Consider the following 26420-nt stretch of genomic DNA (forward strand, 5'->3'; position numbering starts at 1 on the left):
GCAAGTTGCAGGTTTAGCTGCAACTCTGAAGGTGTCCCTACCTGCGTGCCTTTGCTTTCTCCTAGAACTGAACAGCTGCCATTCATTCTGAGGGGCCGGGCCAGGAACGAAGCATGGCATTTGGGGTGCTGCTGCCATGGATGCAATTGTGTGGGGCTACCAGTTACCAAACCAGCCTGTTCAGCAGTCTCCTCACCCTGAAGACTTAACTGTGGCACCAAAGAGCAGGAAGAACTTTTCTTGGTTAACTTTAGAAAAATGCTGGTTGCAGAAATAAGTATATCCCCCCCCCCAAAAAAAATACCAATAATAGCATTAATCATGAATGCATAATCAGGTATAGCCATGCATCAGTGCATACTGGGTATCTTGTTTTCATATGAAAGCCTTATTAGATTCTAGCATTTTGTGACTGTGGTGAAACCCAATTTGATACCCTCAGGTTCTTCATTGATGGCAGATAACTGTACAGAAGAACAGCCCGGCACAAACCCAAGAGAGAAATCACGTTTTCCATGCAGCTGCAAACTTGCTTCTGTGAGCAGCTGGTGTTGGCTACCCGATCCATCTTTGCTTAGTGACATAATAGGGAAAAGCAGCGTTATCCATCTCAAGTGTGCAGGGCAAAAGCTATTTAGAGGCTTAAATGTTCAGTGCCACCAAAACACTGGAGACGAAGCTCAAACGAAATGGAAAGTGCTTGTTCAAGAGGCATTTGCCAAAGTGGGGAAAAACCTCCCCTTTTTGCAATCTGTCAAGAGGTTTCTTAGGGAAACTTGTAGCAAATGGTGGTGGGTGGGTGTGCAAAGTACTTTCCTACTTTCTTTGAGCTTTTTTTATATAAAAAAAAGTTGAGAAAACATCCATATTTTTGCATATATATTTTTCAGGTCAGCAGTCCAAATTTTATTTATCTACTGCATATTAGTTTAGTTGTTAGTACTGTACATATCTTGTTGTTTCGATTACTGTTGTGTAGTGTTTGTATTTCATACTCGTTGTTAGCCATCCTGGGCTCCGGTGGGAGGAAGGGTGGGATATAAGCGTGAAAACTAAATAGTATATCCCAGCTCCTCCCTGCCCCTGGAACACTTTGGGGTATCTGTTGTTGGCATCTGTCCATCTCAAGAGACAATGTAGGAATGCGCCTTTTGGGGGCGGGGTTTGAAGTCAAATCATTGGAGAGTTACAGGCCCTGCTGTGGCTTTGGAGACCAACAGGGGAGAGACAGGTTTTCTAGTAGCAGGGGCAAATGAAGGCGTCCAGTTGTCCTGCTGCAGATGCACCATGGCCTTTCTTCTCTCTGCACTCCTCCCAGCAGTCATTCCTCCTCTGGTCACTGCTATGGATGCACAACCTGATTGCCAGGCTCCAGACACTGCAGTTGTCTGTAAGGAATTCCCACATGGTGGGATTGATGTTGCCATCCTTCGTGACATGCTTGCAGGCATCATTGGTTTGGATTGTGGCCTCATTGTAGTTCCAAGTGGGAGGAGTTGGTGGTTATCAGAAGGATCTCTCCCACCATCACAGGTAGTGGAGGTGAGGCAGGTGGCAGAATGAGAAATCACAGCCATGGCCTCACTACCAATAACAAGCTCTTCCCCAGCTTGGCACAAATGCTTCTCTCAACCCCCCCCCCCAACCACTCCCAATTTTGGGTGTCATTTTTGCTAAATTGAACTGAAAGTTCAAACCATTCAACTTTTGACTTGGCTCTACTCTTAACCATTTGCCCAAACAATAGCAGTGTTGGTGCCCACTGAGACGACCGGGGGAAGGCATAAAACAAAATATCACCAGTGAGAAGGTCTTCTTCTCAGTCGCCACCCAAGTAACCTTCTTTCTAAAGAACACCCCAAGAAGTGGCTCCAAATGTAAATCCTGGCCAGGTTTGTGTGGGAAATGTGCTGAAGCCTCTTGAGGGCTTTAAAGGTCAAAAGCAGAAACACGCTGGGCCCCAATGAAGCTATTTTAGTATGATTCCATGATACAATCAAGCCAGCATGATCCAGTTAGCTATAAGCCATCGTGTTCTGAACTAGCTAATCTTTCTGAACGAAATTTTCAAGGACAGACTGCATTGTGGTAGATCGAATTCACTCGTCTTTTACCAGTAACCTCCAAATTCATGTCGTATTTGGTGGCAATTTTCTTTTGGGAAGAGACTCATATGGCCCTGTGTAAAAAGTCCAACACATGTTATCTGTTGTATTTCTAAGAGTACTTAAAAACCACCATTCGTAAGCTGTTGGCACAACAGGAATCTCAAGACAAGTTCCCATTTGGCCTGCGTTTGTCTTTCAGAGCCATGAGTTGAACAAACTCTGTTTGCATGTGTTGGCTACTTCTAGGGTGTAGTGTGTTGATATACCTCCACTTTTACCAACACTTTACCAGCACATTCTAAGCAATTAAGATCTGAATGTTTTCCTTATCATTTAGGCTTCTAGGTGGTGGGAGGTGACTTCCATGTAGCTCCTAAGAATGCTTTGACTTCCTCTACCCCTTCTATTCTGCGTAGTAAGCTATTATTTTATTTCTCCCTCATTTCCCCCCCCCCATTTTGTTTCATGATTTCTTCCTCCCAGTGACTTATACAGGCTAAACTCCCACTCTTACACAGTGGGAATACGTAAGAATAAATGCTCATAAATGATTTGGGGACTTGTCTCCATGGAAGCAAATTTTACTCCTGCTGAGCGCAATGACATGAGGATAAGATTGTAATCTAGGCTGCCAAGTCCATGTGGTGTGAATTAGAAAAGGAGCAAGAGGGGGCGGGGAAGGCTTAAAAAGCTGGGTACACGGCAGAACCACCCACTTCCTAGTTCATCATATATTAGTCTTTACAAGTCCCTCTAGGATGCAAGTAGTTCAGATAAACGTATGAATAATGCTAGGATGTGTGTCAGTTTTCTTCTGATTAATATCATAGATGTCACTAGAACATCCTTATCCACATATGGTAGCACTGCATGTATACAGGGGAAAACAATTAGTAAAAACATGCTACAGTTATAAGAATATCACTGGAAGCCAATTACAAAGGCTCCAGCAGGTATGATTAATTTGTTCATAATTTATTGGTTGGAACTAAGATTATTTAAGTGGGCGGCTGGGGGGAAATGCAAATCTTTGTCTATTTCAGCTTGGTTAGGCACAATGTAATCACCCCTTTGCATCCTCCTCTCTACAATTCAATCCCACTGACTTGCACTGCTTTGCAAGAGTTTACTTCTCTCAGCACCCTCTCCCTGTTGGCAGTGCTTCAGCTAGCAGAGAGTTTCTTTCACTTGACTGTTGTCATTTGCTTCCTGGAGCAAATAGGAGGTGGTAGGGATTGGGTAGGATGTTCACCTGGAAAATATCACAAGGGGAGGTGGGAGTTGGACCTTTTATCTCTTCCACACTATGGTTGCAATCCGGTTTAAGGCACCCAACAGCTGCTATTTAAGAGACGTTTAGAAGTTCCAATGACAAAAGCACCATTGCACATTTATCACCATGTTGAATTTGACCCCAAAGTTGAAGCGTTTATTGTAGTCACTCAAAGGCCTGCTTCTTACTCTTAGCTCTGTGGGGAGAAGCTGTAGAATTTCACCATGATGAAAAAGATGCACATAGTCAGATGATCCCTTCTTTGTCATAGAGTTTCACATATCCCGGGTTTGATACTTGTTTTTGGAAGGGATGGAGAACTTTTTAGATTTCAGTTTTGTGAGCACTTGCTGGGGAGCAGGGCTGCCCTGGGAGGTTTTGCTGCCAGAGGCAAAATGTGAAGTGCTGCGTCCTAGTGCCCTGGCCTCCTCCACAGCCACCACCACCACTGTGCTCAGGTGTACAAGCACTATGGTTGATTCTCTCATTATTTGGTTGCAAAGCAGATAATGAATCATCTCGACAACCTTTAGAAGCCGAAATTTGTTACAGTTATTAATGCAAGGCAAAACACCACAATGCTCCGATCTACAAAATGGCACCCTCTGAACATTTAGATGTGTGTTCATTTCGTGTAACCATTTATTTGATATTGCCATCCAGCCTTGTAATGGAAATTGAATACATGCCCATATAAACTGCACTGAAGACCCAAATACGGAGACAATATTCTCTAGAACAATGGGTAGCCTTTGTCTTAGTTCCCAATCTGTAAAATTGGGGTAACACAAGGATACGTTCAAAATTGCAAAGCACTCTGTTACTGTGGCAACAGGCTTTGGATCTGTTGTATAGATCAGTAGACCAATGTTGTAATTTGACCCCAAATGCTTTATGTAAAACTGAAATTTCCCCTTCATCCCTTGTTGCAGCTGAGAAAGTATGAACTCGGAATGAAAAGAGTAGGGAAAATCAGCCCATTATAGGAATGTAAAGGAAATTATGGTGTTTCTGTAGGAACACTTATTATTATTCACTTTTTCTTTGGCATTTTGCAGGCTGTAGAAAGGGGCAGAAATTCCAATAAATTATATACTGTTAAGTTCAATTTCTAGCACACGGTATTTAAATCAAAACTCACAGTTTACAAAGAAGCTTTTATTATCCTCTGTAGGCATCTGGAAATTGGTTCAAATACATGTAATTAATGGCCCCAGCATTGTGGGTAAGCGTTATATTCAGTGTAACTCTTTGCACCAGTCATTTCAGCAGCTTTCCTCATTTTTTTTAAAACCTGGACAATAGTGAATGGCAACATAATAGCATCATGTGGTGCATACAATAAATGGGCCAAAATGCCAATGTCCTTACAATGTGTCCTTAAGCAACTTGAACATCTGTGGGTGGAAATAATAACGTCGGCCTATCTAAAGAGTGTAAGGTTTTCTTTCTTTTGCAGAAATAAAAACTCTTAGAGAGATTAGTATTTTGTGCCTTTGTAGTTGTCTAGCATATTTTGGATCCAGAATCAACATATGGTACTTCGGAATGACAGGTATATAATACAAATGTATTATGTGCATTATATTCTGTGAAAAATGAAACTTTCACTAGCGGTAACCACTCAGAGCATCCGATTGGGGGATCACTGCCTTCAGGGAGAGCTTTCAGGGGTGGAAAAGGTTCCCCATCCCTGGTCTCTTTATCATACAAAATGCAACAAAAAGCTTAGAGGAGAAAAAGTGTGATACTTTCAGACCTTCATTGCTGTTTTGTTTTAGTGACCCTTCTTTAAAAAATGGTACCAGGGCCTGGGTTTGTCGGAGGAAATTTCCAGCGTGGAATCCATTTCTCGTGCCTGGGGTATGTGAATTCTGTCCCTTAACCTAATGGACTTTTCTCACTTTGATATCTATGGCAAGTGTGCAGAGTGCCTAGGATATTCATCCTTTTCTGAACAACATATGAGCATGCGAGGCGCAGACCTCCAAGCATGCTCAATTGCAACTTTTCTAAATAACACCTTTGGCTTTTTGCTAGTAGGTGGCAACCATAGCTGCCAAGTTTTCCCTTTTCTCACGAGGAAGCCTATTCAGCATAAGGGAATTTCCCTTAAAAAAAGGGATAACTTGGCAGCTATGGTGGCAACCGCTTGGGTGATTCCCAAACTTGGCTCTCCAGCTGTTGTTGCACTACAACTCCCATCATCCCTAGCTAGCAGGGCCCAGTGGTCAGGGATGATAGGAATTGTAGTCCAAAAACAGCCGGAGACTCAAGTTTGGGAAACCCTGTGCTACACAATCTACCGGCAGGGGTTGGAGAGACACTTGATTGATAGCCTGCAAAGCCAGTCAGTCAGTATAGACATTACTGATGAACTGATGGTCTGACTCAGTAAAACGCTGTAAATACTGAGTCAGTTCCAAACTGAGCTGAGAGGAGTTTACTCACCTTTAATCTGCACTTCTTTTACTTTCCGAAAGTCCAGCTATCACCCTCAAACGTTTTATTGTTTCTGTATGTGCTGTACTTTTAAAAAGAGCTGAGGATATTTCTGGTGTTCACTTTCCCCCTCTCTGCATCCGGGTTGCTATGGTAAACCTATTATTCCGGGGAAGGGAAAAACGCGTTGGTGAAAGTGTTGATCCCTTTTTCATTTTTTTCTGTGATTTCCTCTAATTACTCAAATGATCAAGTTTGCGTTGAAAGTATGGTTATCACAAGGCAAAGCAAGAGGAAAGGGCCAGGCCGTGTGGGCCTGCTGTTATTTCCACAGCAGACACATTCAATAAAATAGGACAGCTGCTGAAATTATCTCCCTCTGCGTTCTGAAAATGGGCTCTCCTGTTTTGTTGTTGCTGGGTTCTTTTCTTTGGCCCAGTAGGCCAGCCTCTTTAATAGAGCGACCTGGAATTTAGTCCTGTGCTACGCGACTAAGTTTTTTTCTGCCCATCTGTCAAGCAAATTGGCTGCTTTTGAGGGGGTGGAGGATGGGGGAGAAGGTAGTTTTTTTATAAAAAAAAAAGATGGTGACAAATGTTACAGGGAATGGTAGAATATACTCCACACTTCAGAAGAAAAACGAAACAATTGAGTGGATTGGCTTCAAGTCTTTGTTATTCGCTGAGATGTAAACTAGAAATTATTATTAATAATAATTTTAGCCACTGCATTGTGTTGCACATAAGTCCAACTCCCAAAGTCGTGAACACAAGACACACTTTGGTGGGGGGTTGTGGAAGGTATTATGAAGAAAGCACTGGTTTCTGACACAAGACTAGTTGTGTATATATGGACCTGTAATTTATCCATTGTTTTTATTTATTGCTTCTTTTCTGAATCTTTTGGAATCGTCCAGACTAATTTGTATTAGATGCAATGTTGGGATAGGTGAATGGTAGAATGTACATTCTACAGTTGATGGCTGGTTGACTTGTAAGCACTTTGGAAGAATTTCTGCGGTGCTTTTTCTCTGACGCAGTACAGACTAAACCTTGTCATCTCCTTTCCTTCCTCTCCTCTCCTTCCTTGGAGGTTTATAAGCAGAGTTTGGGTGACCATTTGCCATGGATGCTTTAGCTGAGATTCCTGCATTGCAGGGGGTTGGGGGGCACAGGTGAAGAGGTGTGGGGAAATGGGACTGGTAGATGATAAACATAAGAAGCACCCTGCTGGATCCATCGGGTCTGGTATCCTGTTCTCACAGTGGCCAACCAGATGCTTCTTCTGGGAAGCCCACAAAGCAGGGCACAAACATGACAGTACTGTCCCCACTTGCAATTCCAAGCAACTTGTGTTCAGGATGCATACTGATTCCCTTGCCTTCAGTCTAAAGCGGCACAGCCAATTCTGTGATCTAAGGGCACCTTGCTGAAGCTAATTTTCTCCCAAACAGGCAGTGTCTGAATCTGAGTCCAGACACTGCCTGTTTGGAAGACAATCTGGGAACCCTATGTTAACCCTACCTTGACTTCCTTGAAGAACATAAGAAAAGCCATCATGAATCAGAAAGAACATAAGGAAAGCCAATGACCCATTTAGCCCAGCACTCTCTTCTCACTGATGCCTGGGGGAAGCCAGTAAGTAGGACCTTTGTGCAATTGCACTCTCCCTAGCTGCAACTCCCAGCAACTGGTACCCAAGCGCACCCTGCTTCTGACAGTGAACATAGACCATTTCATTTCACTTTTAATTTGTATACCGCCTTTCAATATTACTATACACGAGGCGGTTGACAAGCTGAAAAAACAACGAAATAGTCAGCGAAGCTCACACACCTAATAACATTATGATCCAATACAAAAGAAGCTTTGAAATAAACAACTCACGTCAAACAAAAAATATATATTCAATCATCCATTTGAATATAAAAGTAAACAAAAAAAATTAAATTTCAGCAAATAATAATGAGTTTGCTCTTATCAGTTATAATAAAGAATTGCTAAACTCAGTAAAAGATAATTGCAAATTGCAATGCATAAAATGTCACAAAACATACAAAATGTAAAAGGATCAAATTGATAAACAAGGACACATCATGTGTGTGTGTGTGTGTGTGTGTGTGTGTGAGTGTGAGTGAGTCTGTGTGTGAATCCCTGAACTCCTCTGTTTTCTCCTCAGCTGCTTCTGCTGTTCTCAAGGTCATGGTCTGGGAAAGACTCCTAGGGCTGGAGGGTGGGGCAAGGCAGATGGAAAAAGCTATTGCCTGATTGATGGACTCAAAGTCTCTCTCCCTTCCATAGTCATTGATGCTAGTGACCATTGATTGCCTTCTACACCATGCATTTGTCAAATCTGCTTTTTCCTTCTGTGGGAGTGAATTCCATCATTTAACTTTGTTCTGCATGAAGAAGTACTTTCTTCTTCACTATTGACTACAGTTTTATGAAGAAATGGCAGTGTGGGCCCCAGACTTCCAGATGTCCTCCAGTGGTATAGAAAGAAGCCATGAGATGTGGGTACCATGACACCTTCCTAACATAGAAGGCCCATACCTCAGTGGTTGAGCACCTGCTTTGGATGTGGGAGGTTCCTGTGTCTAATCCTGGGCATCTTCTAATCCAGGTAGCTCATGATAGGGAAGACCCTGGAGACCACTGCCAGTGGATGATAATATGGCCAAATGGGCAGACAGACAGACCTTTTTCAAGGTAGCTCCCTTTATTCCTAATAGAGGTAGGGGCCTTGATGCAGCAGTCTTTCTAGAATTTTTGCATTTGTATTTCAATTTGATCTTTATATTTATTTGCCACTTCCTTAATGACCCAATGTAGCTCTGATTGTTGCATGTGACTGATGGAGTGCTTATTCTTACAGGGAAATGTGAATGTGGCCAGTGCACTTGTTTCCCTCCAGGAGAGTCCAAAATATATGGCAAAATCTGTGAGTGTGACGATCGGCAATGTGAAGACATAGATGGCGTCATCTGCAGTGGTATGTTGTTAAATTAAAGCAAGATACCCAGAATAATGCACATTCTTCATCCTCTTCATCAGATCAGACTCCTGATGAAATGATTTCCTGCAAGTCTGCTGTCCAGCTGCCCCAAAGTACACGTTATGTAAGGAGAATACTGGGAACAAATATACTGCTCTGGAGCATATCAAAGAGCAACCCACCGCAGTCCAGAATTGCCATATAATTGGTTTTAAAGGATCCTGATGGTTTCTTAAATTGACATGTGAAGAAAATGAGGAGTGACTCAAGGAACCGTAGGCTGAATAAGGTTGCTTCAGTTGACCTGTTCATTTGAACATTCATCCTGGTTTCTTTGCGGGGAAGTTAGACAACATTGCACCATCACAGCAAGCATTACCCCACACTTCCCACTGCATTTCTCTGTCACTTCCATCACTACAAAAAGGTCTCCCTCTTTTTGGCAAAGCAAGTTTGTGTGTAAGAGTTCCAAATCAACTCGCACAACCTAAATTTGCTATTGGTAGTGTTATCATTAAAACAGAAATGCATATACAGTAGCACCTTGGCTTACATAAACTTCAGGTTGTGAAAGTGGCAAACCCGGAAATGTTTCATTGCATGCGCAGAAGCACTCTACCACGCTATGCGCATGCTCAGAAGCAGTCTGTCGCCGTTTGCGCATGCACAGACGCGCTCCCTTCGGTTGCGGAAACCTCGGGATCCAACCGGAGCTCTGGAATGGATCCTGTCCACAACCACTGTATTACATAACTCTAAATCAAGGCAGTGTTTCCGATCTGCAATACAGATTTTTGCAGATGGAAATAGGCACAGAAATGAAGGTAGATGTCAAGTGCCATTACCCTTTTCACTGGTGTACACTAGGTTCATGTTACTCTTGGAAAATATTTACCACCAGTTTAACCACTTGCCAGATTTGCTTTGTTAAAATGCCTGCTTGACACTTTGCCTTGGAAAAGCCATTTGCATAGAAAGTTGTGCGGCTTGCCAAGGAAGTTTCTGCTGTGCAAGGCTGAAGTTGTCTCCTGGTTCCCATGGAGATGCATGAGATAAGGTATTGCACAGCTTATTTTAAGGCACAGGGCAGAGAAACTTCATTTTCTTATTCAGTGTGTGCATGCCACTCTGCATCACTACATTGGGAACCAACTTCAGTCTCATTTTTGCTGCAAAGGACAGAAACCTTAGTCCCCCCTGAGAAAGCAGAAAGTGTTACAGCTGAAGGGACCTCGGAGAAAGGCAGGGGTTTTGTCTCGAGATTAGATGCCTACTGAAATGAGAGAGGAAAAGGTGAATGGCAATGCAGGTGATCTGAATAAGAATGGTCACCTGCCCTCTCTGACTAGAAGAGATTGATGAATAGCTTTCTTTTCTGACTCTAGGCCAGGTAGGTATAAGGAGAAGAATGTGATAGATGAGGGAGTAAGCAGCCGTGATCTTACATGTTTATTATAGCAACTTGAAAATGCAGCTGCCTGTCAGCTGAAGAAGAAAAGAACGAGCTTTCTCAGCAAGATCTGTGGCCCAATGCTTTAGCCTTCTGCCCAGAGAAGTCAAAAGGGGAGATGCCCTAAATAGTCTGTTCCATTCCCTTAAAATAATGCCATTGATTACAATGGAACTTATTTCCAAGTAAATGTGCTTAGGATTGCAGACTTCAGTGCATAGGTCGTCCTTCTCCTTGGAGTATTGAACACGTTTAGAATATTATAACACTTTCAAATGTGAGCTGTTTCAAAAGGAAATCTGTGCAACATCCAAATCCCAAAGAATAAAAATGTTCTGGGAGGGGAGTTTGCCTTGATGAAAAATAAAATAGAACTACTAAATTCATCATTTAAATTTCACTTTCAGTGCTTAATGCATTTAACAATTATTTTTATTGTGATGCTCACAAGAGCCCAGTGAGGGTGGGTCTGTTATCCCCATTCTATGCTCTTGGATAACTGAAGCTGAGAGAGTAAAAACTGTGTGTAGCCAGCTCACAAATCAATGAGACAAAATTTGAATCATATTTTATAGGTTTAAGGGTAGTGAAACAATTATCCCTAAATAGGGCTTTGATTTGGGTTGGCTTGGTCATGGAGAGAAGTGAAGCTTAGGGGTAAGAATCATAAGAGGGAAAGAAGTTTGCATGCACTTTCCTCAGTAAATGATTCCTTCTGGTGAAATAGGTTGTAAAATTAATAGTAATAGTAATAATAATTTGTTTGTTTGTTTATACATACCCTGCCCATCTGGCTGGGTTTCCCCAGCCACTCTGGGCAACTCCCAACAGAATTAAAAGCACAATAAGACATCAAACATTAAAAACATCCCTTTCCAGGGCTGCCTTCAGATGTCTTCTAAAAGTCAGATAGTTGTTTATTTCCTTGACATCTGGTGAGAGGGCGTTCCACAGGGTGGGCACCACTACCAAGAAGGCCCTCTGCCTGGTTCTCTGTAGCTTCACTTCTCGCAGTGAGGGAACTGCCAGAAGGCCCTCAGAGCTAGACCTCAGTGTCCAGGCTGAACAATGGGGGTGGAGACGCTCCTTCAGGTATTCTGGGCCGAGGCCATTTTTGCTGTAGTCCCTCTCTTCCACATTGAATCCTGTTAACATCGCTTTTGCTTACTAAGGGTTGTGTGCACTCCTTCATCTTTCCAATCTGTACAATATTGGTCCATGCAATATAGATAAAGATACAGCTATGGTGGATCAGTTTGTGGGGGGGCCCCTGATTTATGGATTGTCATGGTCACCCCTGGAGCAGTTACATATTGGAGACTGCATCCAATTATAAACCAGAGCCTACTTTAAATATTCATGTAGGCTTACATACACATTTGCAAACAGGTTCCTGTTTATGTATGCAGATGCACATTTGCGAAGGTGAGTGTAGAAGGAGATCCAGTTTGCCCATCGTAAAGTACGCAGCATGCCATAGTTATTGAATGCTTAACTTTGTATGAAGAACAATCAATAAGTGGACTGGAAAGGGTAACGTGACTCGAATCCACAAGTTGTTCTTCAGGCTGCTGTGTACACAAATAAGAACAGCACAAATACTTCTAGACATATAAACATGGAAATTAGCAATGTCCCTTTCCTGCTGTTCACAAAGGGCTGAAGGACTGATTCACATTGCACTCAGCAAGCCCTCTTCTTTGTGCACAGCAGTGCTCAAAGTACGGAACAGTGCAATTCCAAATACTCGGGGAGACAGTGTGTGCACATGTGAGGGAGCAGCAGGCCAGTCCAGCTCCCTGGGGCATGCCCACCATAAGAGGTCTGGTGTAGGCAGATGTCCAACAGGTGCGTCTTCTTCAGTCACAAAGTCGCAGTGATTGATGTGATTGCACATGCTGAATTTTGCCCTGCCTGAGAGCTCCGAAAAGTACAAAAGGCGTTTCCCAAATTGAATGTGGCAAAGTGAGCTCTTCGCACAGCATTCCAACACTTTTTTTTTAATAAAAAAAATCTGACTTAAGCCCTGCTTTGGGGATAGAAACTCTGGCTGTTGCACTGTGTGCCATTGGCATGGCATTGTCTGACAAGCAGGGGTGTTGTTTTGACTCAGGGCCATGCTTGCCACAAACCTTTTTTGCGTGGCTCGTTTCCCTGTGCCCCAACCAGGCTTTGGTCATAGAGATTTAGCAGGTGAAGCTTCTCCTTTGTTGACAAGGCAAACAAGAATCCACCGCAGCCTGTTCTGACCCCGTGCCAGTGCTGTTACTGCCATTAGGCAGAGTGAGGTGGCTGCCTCAGAAAGCAATTGCTGGGTGTGTGAGAGGGAGGCAGCAGTGGCAGTTTCTGCGAATTTTATTTTTATGTGCCTTTCACAAATAGTTGAAAATAAATCCTTTCACTTGTCAGGCTGGCAACATTTGAACAAGTATCACTTGCAAACTCCTCCAGACAGCATCCACACGAATTCCTCTCACCTTCGCAGTCAAGATGGAGCTAACATAGCCAAGCAACTCCCAACTGCCAATTGGCAACTGCTAATTGCCACCTCCTTCCTCTAATATCATCTATTATTTTTGAAATGCATTCCCAATGAAATACTGTTTCCACAGCCATTCTTTTTGAGCTTCCCTCAGCCATTCCCCCTTTGTTGAAAGCTCTGAGTCCCACGTGACCTGCCCTGTGCCCCATAACGTAGCCTGCCACCCTCAGGTGTGGTGGAGGGCGGTGCCTCATTGCCAGTGCTGAAGTAAAATCCAAGTACCTGAGTATTGAGCTTCAGGAGGGAGTTGTGATCTTGTTCACCCTGGGCAGCAAAACGTCCTGTACAGGACCCGTCCCTCATAATAAACTTAAAAATACAAAACTTCTCCCTGCCTCGCCATCTCTTCCTTCTAGGTCACGGCATGTGTTCCTGTGGACGATGCATTTGCAAGGATGGATGGTTTGGGAAGTTGTGTCAGCACCCAAGGAAGTGCAACATGACGGAAAGCGAGAGCAGAAGTTTCTGCGAATCGGCGGATGGCATATTGTGCTCAGGGAAGGGTAAGTGCGGGGAAACAGAGTGCCATGGTGTATATGGTCATGCTCTGAGAGATTAAAAAAAGCCCAGCCTGCAGGTTATAAATTGTAGCACTCAACTTTCATAGCCCCCTCACTGTTCGACAGCTTTTCAAAATGATTTTACAATACAGAGAATTCTTGTCATCAGGTTATCCGTTTTGTATTTAGAAGCTTTCCTTTCAGGCATTGTTTACCAACAGCGTGTGGTCCCATTTGCAGGTATAGTTGTGGGTGTACGTATCTATATGAGGCCATTGTGTACGAGGGATTATATCTTGGCATGATGTTCCAAGTGCTGCCAGCAGGTGTGTGTGTGTGTGTGTGCACGTTTGCTAAACTTGTCTGGAGTGGGAAGAGATTCTTTCTCTTTTCTTTTGGACTGCCAATTCCATTCATATCCATCAAAGTCTGAGGGGGTTCCTTCATTTCAGAGGTTTTATACCTTGTTAGATTGCCATTCCTTTTCGGTTGCAAACTGTATTGTGGCTGCTTCTTCGAACCTATGGAATTTGTACCAAATGCAGACATTTTAAGAAAAGACTGGCTCAGTGGTGATTGAAGCCCACTGGGTTTGGAAAGAGAGTTAAATAATCTTCTAAAATTGTGTAGGATGTGATTCTTTGGTTCCTGGTTTATTTTAATTTAAAAACAATAAACAAAACCTCACCTCTGTCTCTTAGGATTCATCTACATGTATTTAGTATCTCGCTTTTCTAGTACTGCAAATGGCCTTTTCAAACGTCAGGTGCACTTCCCTTGTGGCCTGCCCATGACAATGCTTTCTTATTTTCCCATGTGCCAATGTGGGGCACTTTCAAGTTCACAATCAAGTCATCGCCGACCTTTGCCACAGTGGGCAGAATGTCTGTGTCCTGCTACTCTGGTTTTCAGCAATAGGCAAAAATTCAGGTTCTGCACATGGGCTAGGATGTAGATTGCTACTGAGAGGCTCATATAAAGGGCTGACACTAGTCTTGTGGGATGTTTGCCACCACTGTGAGCAGCTGGACCCCATCGTGCTATGTTGAAAACTTCAAAAACAGCTCACTACCTCCTGTAGTGAGTGGCCTCCTGTTTGAGTTCCTTGCTTCTAGCCATGGTGAACAGAGGACTCATATGGCTGCTACCATCAACACAAGGAGGGGGTGGGGGGGACATGGCTCTCACAGGAATAATGGTTCTGAGCATTGGTCAATGTAGAGCAAAGCAGAGGGAGATATTGCTTCACTGCAGGTTTGCCCAATGTTGTCTGAAGCCAGGAATGCAGAAACCTTTGGTCCTCTGGATGTTTTTGGACTCCAGCCCTTATCATCCCTAGCCATTGGCCATGCTGGCTGAAAAATGATGGAGGTTGGAGTCCCGCAGCACCTGAAGATCCATAGGTCCCCCATCCTGGTGTACAGAAGTCTGGCAAGGTGGAACAGTAATTGTAAATGAAACTTCCACAGAGCCAAGTCTGAGCCACCCTCTTTAAATCCGAGTTCTGCTAAGCTACTGCTGAGCAACTGAAAATAGAAAGTAAGGAAATTCCCCTCTTAGGCAAAATGCTGAATGAGGAAAAACTGCACAAGTGTAATGGTGTTTGTGTGTGTGCATTTTGTGGTGGAGAATTAGGCAGTTTTAGGTATACATTAAATTATTTTTCCTCTCTGGGTTTACAGTAATTGCAAACTATTTGTCATTGCAGAATATATACTGGTATACTTAACTACTTGCTTGTAGAACTCGGAGTGAAAGAGAAAGGGGGAAAGAATTTGGTCGGTTTGCCTGTCATTCGCTTTGGCTTCTTGTCTTCTTTCTTACCTGTCTCAATAGGCAACAGGCATCATGGAATATGGGGTAGTAAACACACTACAGAGGTTGTGTGGTTCATCTCTCATCAGCCCCAACCAAGATGGCCAACAATCAAGGATGATGGGAGCTGTGTAAAAAGCCACTTTAGCTGCCGTATCCTGCACACCTTGTATGTGCTGCAATTAAACGAAGGAAGTTTGATGGTTGAGCTGCCTGGGGAAACAATATTATGCCTTTTTTCAGAGTATGGAAGCCTGATGTTCGGCTGCTATTCTTAACCCAACTAATCCTTCACTGGCTTGCTCTTGGCACAGAAGAGGACATGCACCTTATTCTAAGAAATGATTAGCCTCTAAGGCCATTTTATTACATCTGTTTTAGGGTGGTTGTTATGGTACCATATCGAGCAATTATACGCTGGTGAACATGTCTGAAGATCAAGCTGTTAATGGAGCTTTGCATTTTGTGCAAAACACTTTTCTTAGAAAAATGAAATGAAATCTTAAAACATCTGGCAGCTACAGGCTCATCTTAATTTCTGGCTGCGTTTCCAGGTTTCTGCCTGAAAGATTTATTTTTGAAGATTTTATTTCAACAGTTGATTCTTCACATTAGCGTTGCTGGCACCTCCAGCTGTGGCTCCTGGTGGTGGAGCATAGTGGTTGAAAAGACACACTGTCCACACACAAAAACGCAACTCAGTATGCCAGTGAAGTTGATGGCGGAACAGGGACACCAGCCCAGTTTGGCCGAGCCTAAACTCATCAGAGGCAGAAAGTGCCAGTAGCCCCTGAGATTCCTGCATTGCAGGGGGTTGGACTAGCTGACCCTCAGGATCCCTCCCAGCTCTATGATTCTAAGAGCCAACCCCTGCATGCAAGGAAGGATCTTCTGGATAAATAATAATAATCCAGTAACCATTACCTTATGAAACAGGGAAGACGTCCAAGGCAAAAAGAGGGTGGCAACTGTTCCTACTTAAGCCAGCACACACAATCTCACCAAAATTAAACTCCCACACAACTCCCAATCATTCGAGAGAGAGAGAGAGAGAGAGAGAGAGAGAGAGAGAGAGAGAGAGAGAGAGAGAGAGAGAGAATTGATTCATTTTCCCCACTGAAATCAGTAGGTCTTGAAAGTGTTTCTCTTTGTAGTGGGATTGTGCCTCAATTTTATACGCCATGGGGTTAGTTAGACATCCCTCATGGACACAAGTGCTCGAGTTCTCCAGTTCCCCGCTGTTTGAGTGGGGCACCCAATATGACCCATGGGCTGGTGAAACAAAAACCTTTTGCTTAGAAAGGAAAGCAGGTCATGCTTGTGGCATGCTTTGCTTCTCCCCACAGCCAGCAGATAATAAACGGCTGTGTGGCTTATTCTTATTACTTCATTGTTGTTGTTGTTTTTTAAAAAAATCCCTGATTGAATTTAGTGGCTTCAGTGCCCTCAAAGAATATCTCTCCTGTCCCTTCTTGCCTTGTTACCTTAGCCAAATTAATTAATTAATAAATCACACACTGCTTCATCCCACTGGGAAACTAGCCTTGATTTTAGAGCTCTGGCACAAAGCGAAAGCATCTCCCTCTTCAGAGTATCTCCTGATTAAAACAAAATGGAAGGAGGTATGAGGGGGTAGGGTACGGAGAGAAATCACTACAGGGCCTAATGGAAAACTCTTCAAGTCAAAGCACACCTCTATAGCATTCTTCTCTTCAATGGGCTTTTATCTTGATTATCTCCTTGTAGACAATTGCTTATTAATAGGCACTGATTGTGTGCCTAAGATGTTTCAGGCCCAGCGGGTAAAGCTCCACTGTTCTGTAAGTGCTAGTAACGATTTTTTTTTGTGCTTTCAGGTTCTTGTCACTGCGGAAAGTGCATCTGTTCGCCCCAGGAATGGTATATCACAGGGGAATTCTGCGAATGCGACGACAGAGAATGTGACAAACACGATGGCCTTGTTTGCACAGGTGTGGCACAATCGCCCTGCCAACTCCTTTCTTTAAGCACGTAGGATAGCAGAGACTGAAAGAGTTTACCCGGTCTGCCAGCCTCTGCCACCCAACAGCCTCCTACCCACCAACATATGCACTTTTGACCACACTGTGCTATAAGCTGAGAGACAAAGCAACACAATAGGGTTGCCTACAAAGCTAATAGTTCCAAATGAACAGGAGGAAACCTCTCTCCTGGTTTGGGAAGGTCAAGAAGCTCAGTTGGTTAGAGCATGGCACTGATAACGCCAAGGTTGCAGGTTCGATCCCCATATGGGACACCTGAAAATTCCAGCATTGCAGGGGCTTGGATTAGATGATCCTCAGGGTCCCTTCCAACTCTTAAGATTTTTTGAGAAATCTGCCAATTTTGTTTTTTTCTGTGTTTCTCTCTGTTTTTGAATCTTAAGTTCAGTTTGCCACATTTCAGCATCAGTTCATGATATATATGGATATCTATACCTATAATGAAAACTGGTTGCCAATTTAGTGTATATTTCCCCTAATATTACGTATCTTTTGTGTGCTATTTTGCCTAACATACCTATTTTCGCAAGCTATTTCCCCAAACATGTCTCCTGCATTATTTTCAGCGATACTGTATGTGCACTTATATGCACACTCCCCTAGGGCTTGTTGTTAGAAAACTGTCACTGACAGCAAGGGAGGGGAGTTTGTTTGGTGACAGGCACACCTCTTAAAGAGACAGGCCACACACACTACAGCTACATCCTGGTTCCCATGCTCTCAAAACACAGTATTTTGTCACTTAATAAAACATGATTTTTGTGGGGGGGGGGGGAAGCAATCCGTGGTGACAGTGAGAAGCAAATCTGTACAAAAGTTTGTTGAAAGCTCTATGTAGGCCCTTTCCAGTGCTGGAGGGCACATTTCCCATAATGATCCTTTTAATAGCTGCAGCTGACTTATCCCGATGGATAGCAGAGCTTCTGCACTGCTGCTGAAGATGTGATATTACACTGAAACTGCTATACAGTATTGGGATTAACCTTAGTTTAGTGCTTTGAAAGAAAGCTACATTTTTCATCTTGGGAGAAGGCGGGAGGGAACACCCTTTAATTTCCTCTGATTGACCTGCCCAGTTATTGGAGAACACATAACACAATATGAAATGTACATCTTTAGTTGAGTTTCCTGCATTGCATGGGGTTGGGCTAGAATGACCCTCAGGGTCCCTCCCAGCTCTGCAATTCCAGGATTCTAGAACATCAGGGAAGCACGTGTGTGTGTTTACTGGACAGTGGCAGAACAGCACATTTTAGCCAACAGCCATGCATCTTGAAAGTCTGGCCTGGTGTCTGGACACTTTCCATGAGGATGTCAAGGAGCCTGACAACTTTTCTCCTGACATGGTGGCTGGCAATTAAAGGTCTGCCCATCTGTCTTCTGCCCAAGAAGCGCAGGCAGCGAATGCCAAATAGGCAACAGTAGCTATCAAGAGACAAGGTAGGAGGGGGAATGTCTAGTGACATTAGACCTCTCTTTTCTTGCCAGGAACATACGTTCTTTGGAGGACAAACCCTCTGTTGCTTGAAACAGCAGGTGAATTTGGGGAACAAATAGCTAAAACAAAAACTTACTTGCTTTTGATAATCTAACCCAGGGATATGGAAAGGTGATTGGACTCCAATTCCTATCAGCCCCGGCCAGTAATTAGGGGTGATAGGATCTGTGACTCAACAACATCTGGAAGGCCACAGGTTCCCTATCCCTGATTTAGCTTGACATATGCAATCTCTTCATGGAATACCTTCCCCAGGAAGGCTCATATGGCATTTTGAGATGCCCTTGTGGTGCCCAAGACTTCCAGGACTGGATTATTTTTAAAATATATATATAGCAGGGAACTCTGCAACCAGATGACCTGCTCCAGGTGCTAATAGTTCTGCTCCCCTTTCTTACGGTTCTTTGCTGGTAGAAGGTAAAGGGACCCCTGACCATTAGGTCCAGTAGTGACTGACTCTGGGGTTGCGGCGCTCATCTCACGTTATTGACCGAGGGAGCCGGCGTACAGCTTCCGGGTCATGTGGCCAGCATGACAAAGCCGCTTCTGGTGAACCAGAGCAGCAAACAGAAACGTCGTTTACCTTCCCACCGGAGTGGTACCTATTTATCTACTTGCACTTTGACGTGCTTTTGAACTGCTAGGTGGGCAGGAGCTGGGACCGAGCAACGGGAGCTCACCCCGTTGCAGGGATTCGAACCGCCGACCTGCTGATGGGCAAGCTCTAGGCTCTGTGGTTTAACCCACAGCGCCACCCGCGTCTTTGCTGGACTGATCTCTAAATAGAGGATGTCTTCAAATGTCAAGTAGGACCAGTTCATTTTTTGGTAAAGGGAAAAAACGAGGTGTTGATAAAAGCACTGCAGGCGCCAGCACAAAATGGCTGCTGGCACAGGCAGCAAAAGAGAGAGAGAGAGAGAAAGAGAGAGGGAGAGAGAGAGAAAGAGAAAGAGAGAGAGGTAGCACAACAAAAGCCCTGAGTTGGACATATGGCCACCCTAGGTAGTTGGTAGCAAATTGGACACAAAAGTTTCTGTAAGATGGCAGCTAAAGCATAATTCACAGGTTGTTCACTGGTGCAGAGGAAGGAGACAGTGTTCAGGAGCATGAGTTAGGGCTGTGAATGGCAGGCATGAGTTTGGGGGCAAGCACTCCATCCCAAACCTGACTTTTGAGTCCTGAATTCTGCCAATGCCCTAGTATTATACACACTTGGTTGCCTTGAAAGAAGCATGCAAGGAAAGGGATCTGGATTTGGATAAAGCATAGCTAAAGCATCTCTAGAGGATCAAAAGATGAAGATGCCCATTTTCTTTTGTACCTTGAACTGCAGCACAAAGACTAGAGCTAAGCAGCGCAGAGGCAGCTGGCTGTAAACTCTGATGGTTTAATTGTAACCTTCAGTGTTTTCTTGATGGCAAACTGTTTAGCGGGCTTTTTTTGAGGGGGGGGGTTTGACGACTTAATCAAATTGCAAAGCGAGTTCTGTCCAGCAAGAGAAAATATGTACAGGGGGAAATAAAGCTGTTTGATGGTTTGCGACGTTTGCAGAGCAACACATGTTTAATGAAGTACATTTCAATTATGGATAATTATAGCCTGTGTTGTTTTGTTCCAGGAAATGGTATATGTAGCTGTGGAAACTGTGAGTGCTGGGAAGGTTGGACTGGAAATGCTTGCGAAATCTGGCTTGGGACAGAATACCCCTAATGCTGCCATGGAACACTGAAGACTGAAGGATTTTGGGTCTGGTGCTTGTTTATTTTAACTTAGGCTGCTAGAATAATTAAATGCAAGACAAACTTTAAGAGAAGCAGATCCATCACTAGATATAAGTGAGCACAGCAGCATATTTCCAGGTGTGTGTGCATGGGGGCGGGGGGAATCCAATAAACAACAACAGGTTTTGATCCTGCTCTCGGTGCAGTCAGTGGGAACAGGGTAGGGCCCCTCCAATATCACAAAAGAACACAGTATAGCCTGTAAAAGTGCCACAAATAATCTGTGCTGGAAATTGCACAGACAAGACATATTATATAATGTAGTTGGGCTACTGAATTTCAGCTTCATTGTGTAATAAGAACTATCTGTATGAAAAAGCTGGTTCAGAAATATGTACAAATTCTAACTTAGAGGGAGAGATCCCTTTGATCCTGGCCTTTTCTCTATTGCACACACAAACACACATCACTCAGCTACATACACCCTCTCTGCTTTGTGTCGCCCTACTCACCACTGCTTTCCACAGGTCTCTTGTAAGTGTAGGGAAGAGATGGAATGGAAAGGAGGAAATTTCTCCCTCCTTGAAGGTTTTGCTTTTTTCTTAAAGGGTGAGCTGAAACTACTTACTTTGTTTGATTTTTTTTTTAAAGTGCCAGAAAATGACTTCCTACATCAGTGATTTTAGGTCCATGTTGAAAGCACATTTGCATTGTTTCAGTTCTGTTACCCAGTGCTGTTTTCCCTTCCCCTTTCCATCATTTGCCCCCATTGCTCACAATCTTACTGGCTGCTATGAGCCGCATCACACAGCTAAGGATGTCACTGCACTTCCTTTGGGGACACCCATGACACTGGGGACACCCATGAACAAAATCAGACGTGTTGCTGCAACCAGCTGGAGTTGATGGTAGTGTGGTTAAATTAGGCCAAAGTCTGTGAGGGTGGTGGTGGTGGTGGTGGTGGTGGAGGAGGAGGAGGAGGAGGAGGAGGAAAAGCGAGACTACCAGGAGCACCAAGCAGGACTGGAACAATGCAGATGTTTGCCAAAATGCGTATTTCTAAATAATCTTTTTATTGGCAATCAGATGTACCACTGTTGTGTAGAACACCCCAAGTTTCTAGGACTGTGTGAATGAATGGTAAAGCCTCCCTGAGCAAGCAGAAATGAATTAGCAAAAGTAACTCAGCAGTACATATTATATAGGCCTTGATTTGGCTCTTCTCACTCACCAATGCCATTAGGGATCTGGAAAGAAAAAAGGCAGTGGTGTGCAGGGGATATGGTAAGCCAGAGCACAAAAGCACTTCCTTCACATGGAGGAACTTACTAGTACGAGTGAACTCAAGGTTGGTTGCTGTTTCATGGTCGCTGGTCCACAGGACTAACTGAATAGTTGAAACAGGGTGAAAGGCAATTCAGCCCAGTTTCCCACTAGGTATAAGCAGGATTTTTTATAGGCAAAAAAGGTGCCGGATCTGCCCCCTGCACCTCCCTCCCTCCTTCCCTTCCCCCTGCACGCCCTGCGAACCCTTCTGTCTCCCATGCTGCCCCCACTGTGCCTGGGTGCCAGGGCAATGGGGAGGCCCCTCCATCCTCACCATGTGCTTCCTCACCACCTCCTGCTAGAGCAGCTGGAAGGAGGAGGAAGAAGGGATGCCTTGGCAGCCTGTGGATAGGCCTCAGCGTCACCCACAGCGGTCTCTTGGAAACTGGGAGGAGCAATGGCACGGCCATGTTAGGGTTGGGCTTGTGTGTGAGGGGGAAGGAGAAGGGTCATTGCTTTGGGAGTTGGTTCAGGGCCTAGCGCCAGGAGTTGTTGTTTGGGGGCTCTGGAAAAGGGTGGAGGAACTGTGCTCTGGCATGCTGCGGCTGGAAAAAAAAAGAGAGCTGAGTTTGAGAGGGTTGTGGTGGAGGTTGGAAGTGACTGAAGCAGCAAGAAATTGTGGGCAAAACTGATTTGGCAGCTGCCTTAGTGCCAGCCCTTGTCACTTGGCTATGTACCTAGCAGTCTATAATAGAGAATCTGTCCCTCTAATTTCAGCAGGCGGAGCAAGCCTGAGAGCACAGTGCCATGCGCCTGCACTTTTGATTTCTTCATTGAGATGCTGAGGGAAGCTTTGGGAGCAGGGGGGGTGGGGCTGTGCAAGTTTGCCAAGGAGACAGTTGTATGTACAGATTTGTGGCTCCCAAGCGATCTGTCTTGTGGATTCCAAATGCATAAAGAAGGTCTGATAATTTTATTTCCTGTTACCAAACAATGTTCCAGGGTTGTTGAGCGGTTCTCTCTCTTTTTTGCCACCCCCTTTCCCTCTCACACATCTTGCCTCTCTCAGCCTCTCTCAGGTCCTTCCCACTCCCTGGGCTACTTGGGGTCAGATCACTCTTGTCCATGGTCTGACCACCTTCCCCCTTTTCATCCTGTCATCTGCTTTGGCTCTCGCCCCCTCCAGTTGTTTCCCTCCCATCCTCATTATCTTCCCTCCAGGCTCTCCCCACCCATGTAAAATTAGGCTGCAGACTCCCCATCCCGAGAGAACCTCTCAACAGCCCTGGAACATTGTGTGCCCATCAGATCTCTTGCAGGCTGAATAAATCAATATACTGTGATGAGTGTCTTGCTATCTAGAGGATAATGGCCAAGGCAGGCTTCTTGGGGATTTCCTCTTGCTCTTAGAACTTGCCGAAAAGGTAACTAAGTGGATTTTAATTACAAGAATGCAGTACTTGCTAGTAAGCTTAACTGCAACCCTGAAGGGGAGATTTGAAGCTCAGCGTGTGTTTGTGCTGCAGAGCTATTACAGCCAAGCCTCCTGACCCTCTTTGTCCCCTAGGTGGCTTGGTGCATGAGTGTGTGGATTACTGTCAGAGAGGATCAAGTCTTGTGTAGAAGCAGACTTATCACTTTATGTCTCATGGCTCTGTTGATCACGTGAATATACCCTGAATTGCACAGCAAGCCTTAAGCGTTTATCACCTATTGAGCCAAACAATCAGCCATATATTGTGACCGCTCCCTTGCCTTAGCAGTCCCAGACAGGCAACAGAAATAGCTTTGACCAGGCACCCCCAAACTGCGGCCCTCCAGATGTTTTGGCCTACAACTCCCATGATCCCTAGCTAACAGGACCAGTGGTCAGGGATGATGGGAATTGTAGTCCAAAACATCTGGAGGGCCGAAGTTTGGGGATGCCTGGCTTTGACTAATACCCAGCCCTGACTGCTCTGCTGGTGTTGTTTGGCTTAACAGTCACAGGTTCTGCATAACTGCTTTCCAACAGCATATGGAGAGCATCTTGTTGGCTATCTGGCTTAGCAATACTTTCTGCCTGGTCCTTGATGCAAGGCAAAGGAAAACTGATACCACTTTTGGAATGCATGTTACATGCACCTTGGATTAACTACTATAATCAGATCTACCCTGTTTCTCATATTTTAAGACATACCCATAAAATAAGCCATAGCAGGATTTTTAAGCATTCAAGGAATATAAGCCATACCCCAAAAATAAGACATAGTGATAGGCGCAACAGCAATGCTGGCTGCGGCAGGAGGAGGAGGAAAAAAATTAAGACAACCCATGAAAATAAGCCATGCTGTGGTTTTTTTTTTTTGAGGAAAAATAAATATAAGACAGTGTCTTATAATATGAGAAACACGGTAGTATTCACCCAACCTTGCCATTTTAAAAAATAATAAGAATGAAACTGAAGGTTTGCCAGAGGAAGGTCAGTTCATCCAGGTTTGGCAGGGCCCTGGGCAAAGTTGTCTTCTAGTGGTAGAGCACTAGGCCAGAAAAAAGAAAAGGGGAATGCAGGGCAGATAGGGCAGATACTGTATTTCATTTGGGAGCCCAGCCTCAGCCTCTCTAGCTACCCAAACCTGATGCCAGCCCTAAGTTCATCTGTTCAGTGTTATTGTGTAGAGAGTCAAAGGTGTTAAGAACAGGGCAGCACAGAAAATTGAAATTATGGGTTTCGAACAATAAATACAAAAATTTCAGTCTTAGGAACAATTTTTTAAATTTTATTTTTAGTGGTGAAATGCTGCTCAGTGTGGAGTTCACATTGAATTATGAAAAAAAAAAGCACAGCTCTCGGGGAGTTCCCTGCTTTATTTACATAGAATCACTTTTTGTACATGGAGAATTGGCAGCCCTTTAGTTCCTCAGAGAGAAAAAATTACATACATTTTCTTTTCTTTTCTTTTTTAAAAAGAATGCTTACATTTTGTGTTAAAGGGTGGCAAAAGCAAATTTGCTAACATGTTTGGAGAAACACTGTATCCAGATATAAAAGTTTAATATATTATTTTGTTGCAACAACTTGGATGTCTATACTGTATTCAGCTTTTGGATTGACCCATTATGCAGAAATAAGGGAAGACCATTGCAAAATATATACTGGTATTCTTAATTACTGTAAAAACTTGAGTTTATTTTTGTAGAAAGAGCAGGTGCTGTTTAAACAGGAAGCTGCTACCATAAAGAAATGGCTGAAGTGTGAGATGGTTATAGGAAGCTAATATTACCTGGGTATTAACTATCCCCCCCCCACACACACACAACACACACACAGAGCAAACCCTTCATGCGATTCCATTTCTTGTCTCCTTTAAAAGCAAAAGACACACTTCTTATCAGAGCCTGTACTCAGTGACCTCTAAATGTCTGTGCATAATTTATTAAACAGGAGCTATGTGCATGCATAATCAGGCAGATACTCCTCAGAGCTGTTATATGCCATCTTTAAACTCGAAATAGTGCACTTCCAAAAATATATTGATACAGTATTAGCTGAAGATTCCTAGTGATGCAATAATTCATCATTATGGTTTGCTGCTTTGACTAGAGACGTCTATAAAACAATGTTTATATCTTAGACATGTGATTTTTGTGACCCTGGAGCGACTGGAATGGCCATCTAAATATTTGCTGGGCTTTATTTATGTAGAAAGGTACTGGATGCCACATCCACAGTCCAATTAAAATGGGGCATAGTTGCAGCTTCCCTGTGCCTGGATCTAAGCCACATTGGTTATAGCTGAATGACAGCATTGCACAGTCAATGCTGATCAGTATAACAAATTGCTAAATGGGCACTTAGTTTAAAAGTTGATACATTTGCCCCAGACCAAAATTCTGCCATATGCATTGGATTTTTGATTCTAGTTGATAAAAGGAAATGCTCTCTGTGCGTACGTTGGGCCCCTTTGTGCATACAGAGTTTCGTGCAAGGGCTGGAGTCATCAGATTGCAGCCACATTTACGTGTATGTGTGTGTGTGTGTGTGTGTGTGTGTGTGTGTGTGCAAACTGTAAACGGCCTTGAGCTAGGAAACATGCCACCAATCAAAATGGACGCCCTGTGCTTTTCCCCCTCTAGCTTTTAATGTATTAGCTCCAAGGTCTAAAACACTTACAGAGGCGGAACAGTAACGAGGGAGTCTGAACTTTGAGCATAAAAAGTATGGAAACTGAAACCCAGTGTATTATCTCCTTTTGAAGGGCAGCTCCATTAAATTCAAAGAGGAGAACCTCCATTCAGATGACCTGCTTGATGGGCAGATAGGAATATTATGGGATACATTTTTCTTCTTGCTTCTTATGTAAACTGTGCCTGTCACCAGTTTATATTGCACAAACTGATTTCATCAGATGACTGGCATGAACTAGGGGGCTGGTAAAGAATTGCATACATAAAGAGGCCATTTGCTCCCTTCACACCTTCAACTCACATATTAACCACCACCTCAGTGTAATGCATGCATAGGAACAACCCAATTAGTTCCTAATGTGCTCCAGCAGCATTCTTCTGTTTTTGATTCTTTAACATCCTGACACTATGGTTAGTCAACTGTAGCTAAGAGCAGAAAATGCATTTCCACTGGTAGAAATAACTTCTAGAAAGGCAGGAGAGAAGTCAAGGCTGGCTGTATAAATTCTTAGGATGTGTTGGGTTCCCAACTTGCTTGCAATGGTATTTAGACATCTATGTAGCTGCCTATAGTTCTTACCATTGCTAGCAACAATTGCGAGGCTTGATTATGTAAATTGGGG

General features: G+C 43.8%; 1 protein-coding gene across 3 annotated transcripts in view; it reads left to right on the forward strand.

Annotated features, from left to right (window-relative positions):
• The window catches only part of ITGBL1 (integrin subunit beta like 1), a 119993-nt gene that overhangs the window by 89140 nt on the left and 4433 nt on the right, over positions 1–26420 (forward strand). For 2 of the 3 annotated variants that reach the window (XM_088667556.1, XM_088667557.1), the window contains exons 8-11: positions 8698–8814; positions 13166–13312; positions 16981–17094; positions 20262–20389. In XM_088667556.1, coding sequence (XP_088523682.1) covers positions 8698–8814; positions 13166–13312; positions 16981–17094; positions 20262–20353 — 470 coding nt within the window. In that variant the 3' untranslated portion in view covers positions 20354–20389. Of the gene's footprint in view, positions 1–8697; positions 8815–13165; positions 13313–16980; positions 17095–20261; positions 21064–26420 lie in introns of those variants that run through there. The other variant, XM_035114702.3, reaches the window with a different exon arrangement.

This window comes from Zootoca vivipara, chromosome 4, assembly GCF_965207765.1.
Source record: "Zootoca vivipara chromosome 4, rZooViv2.hap1.1, whole genome shotgun sequence".
In the NCBI taxonomy this organism is placed as follows: Eukaryota; Metazoa; Chordata; class Lepidosauria; order Squamata; family Lacertidae; genus Zootoca; species Zootoca vivipara.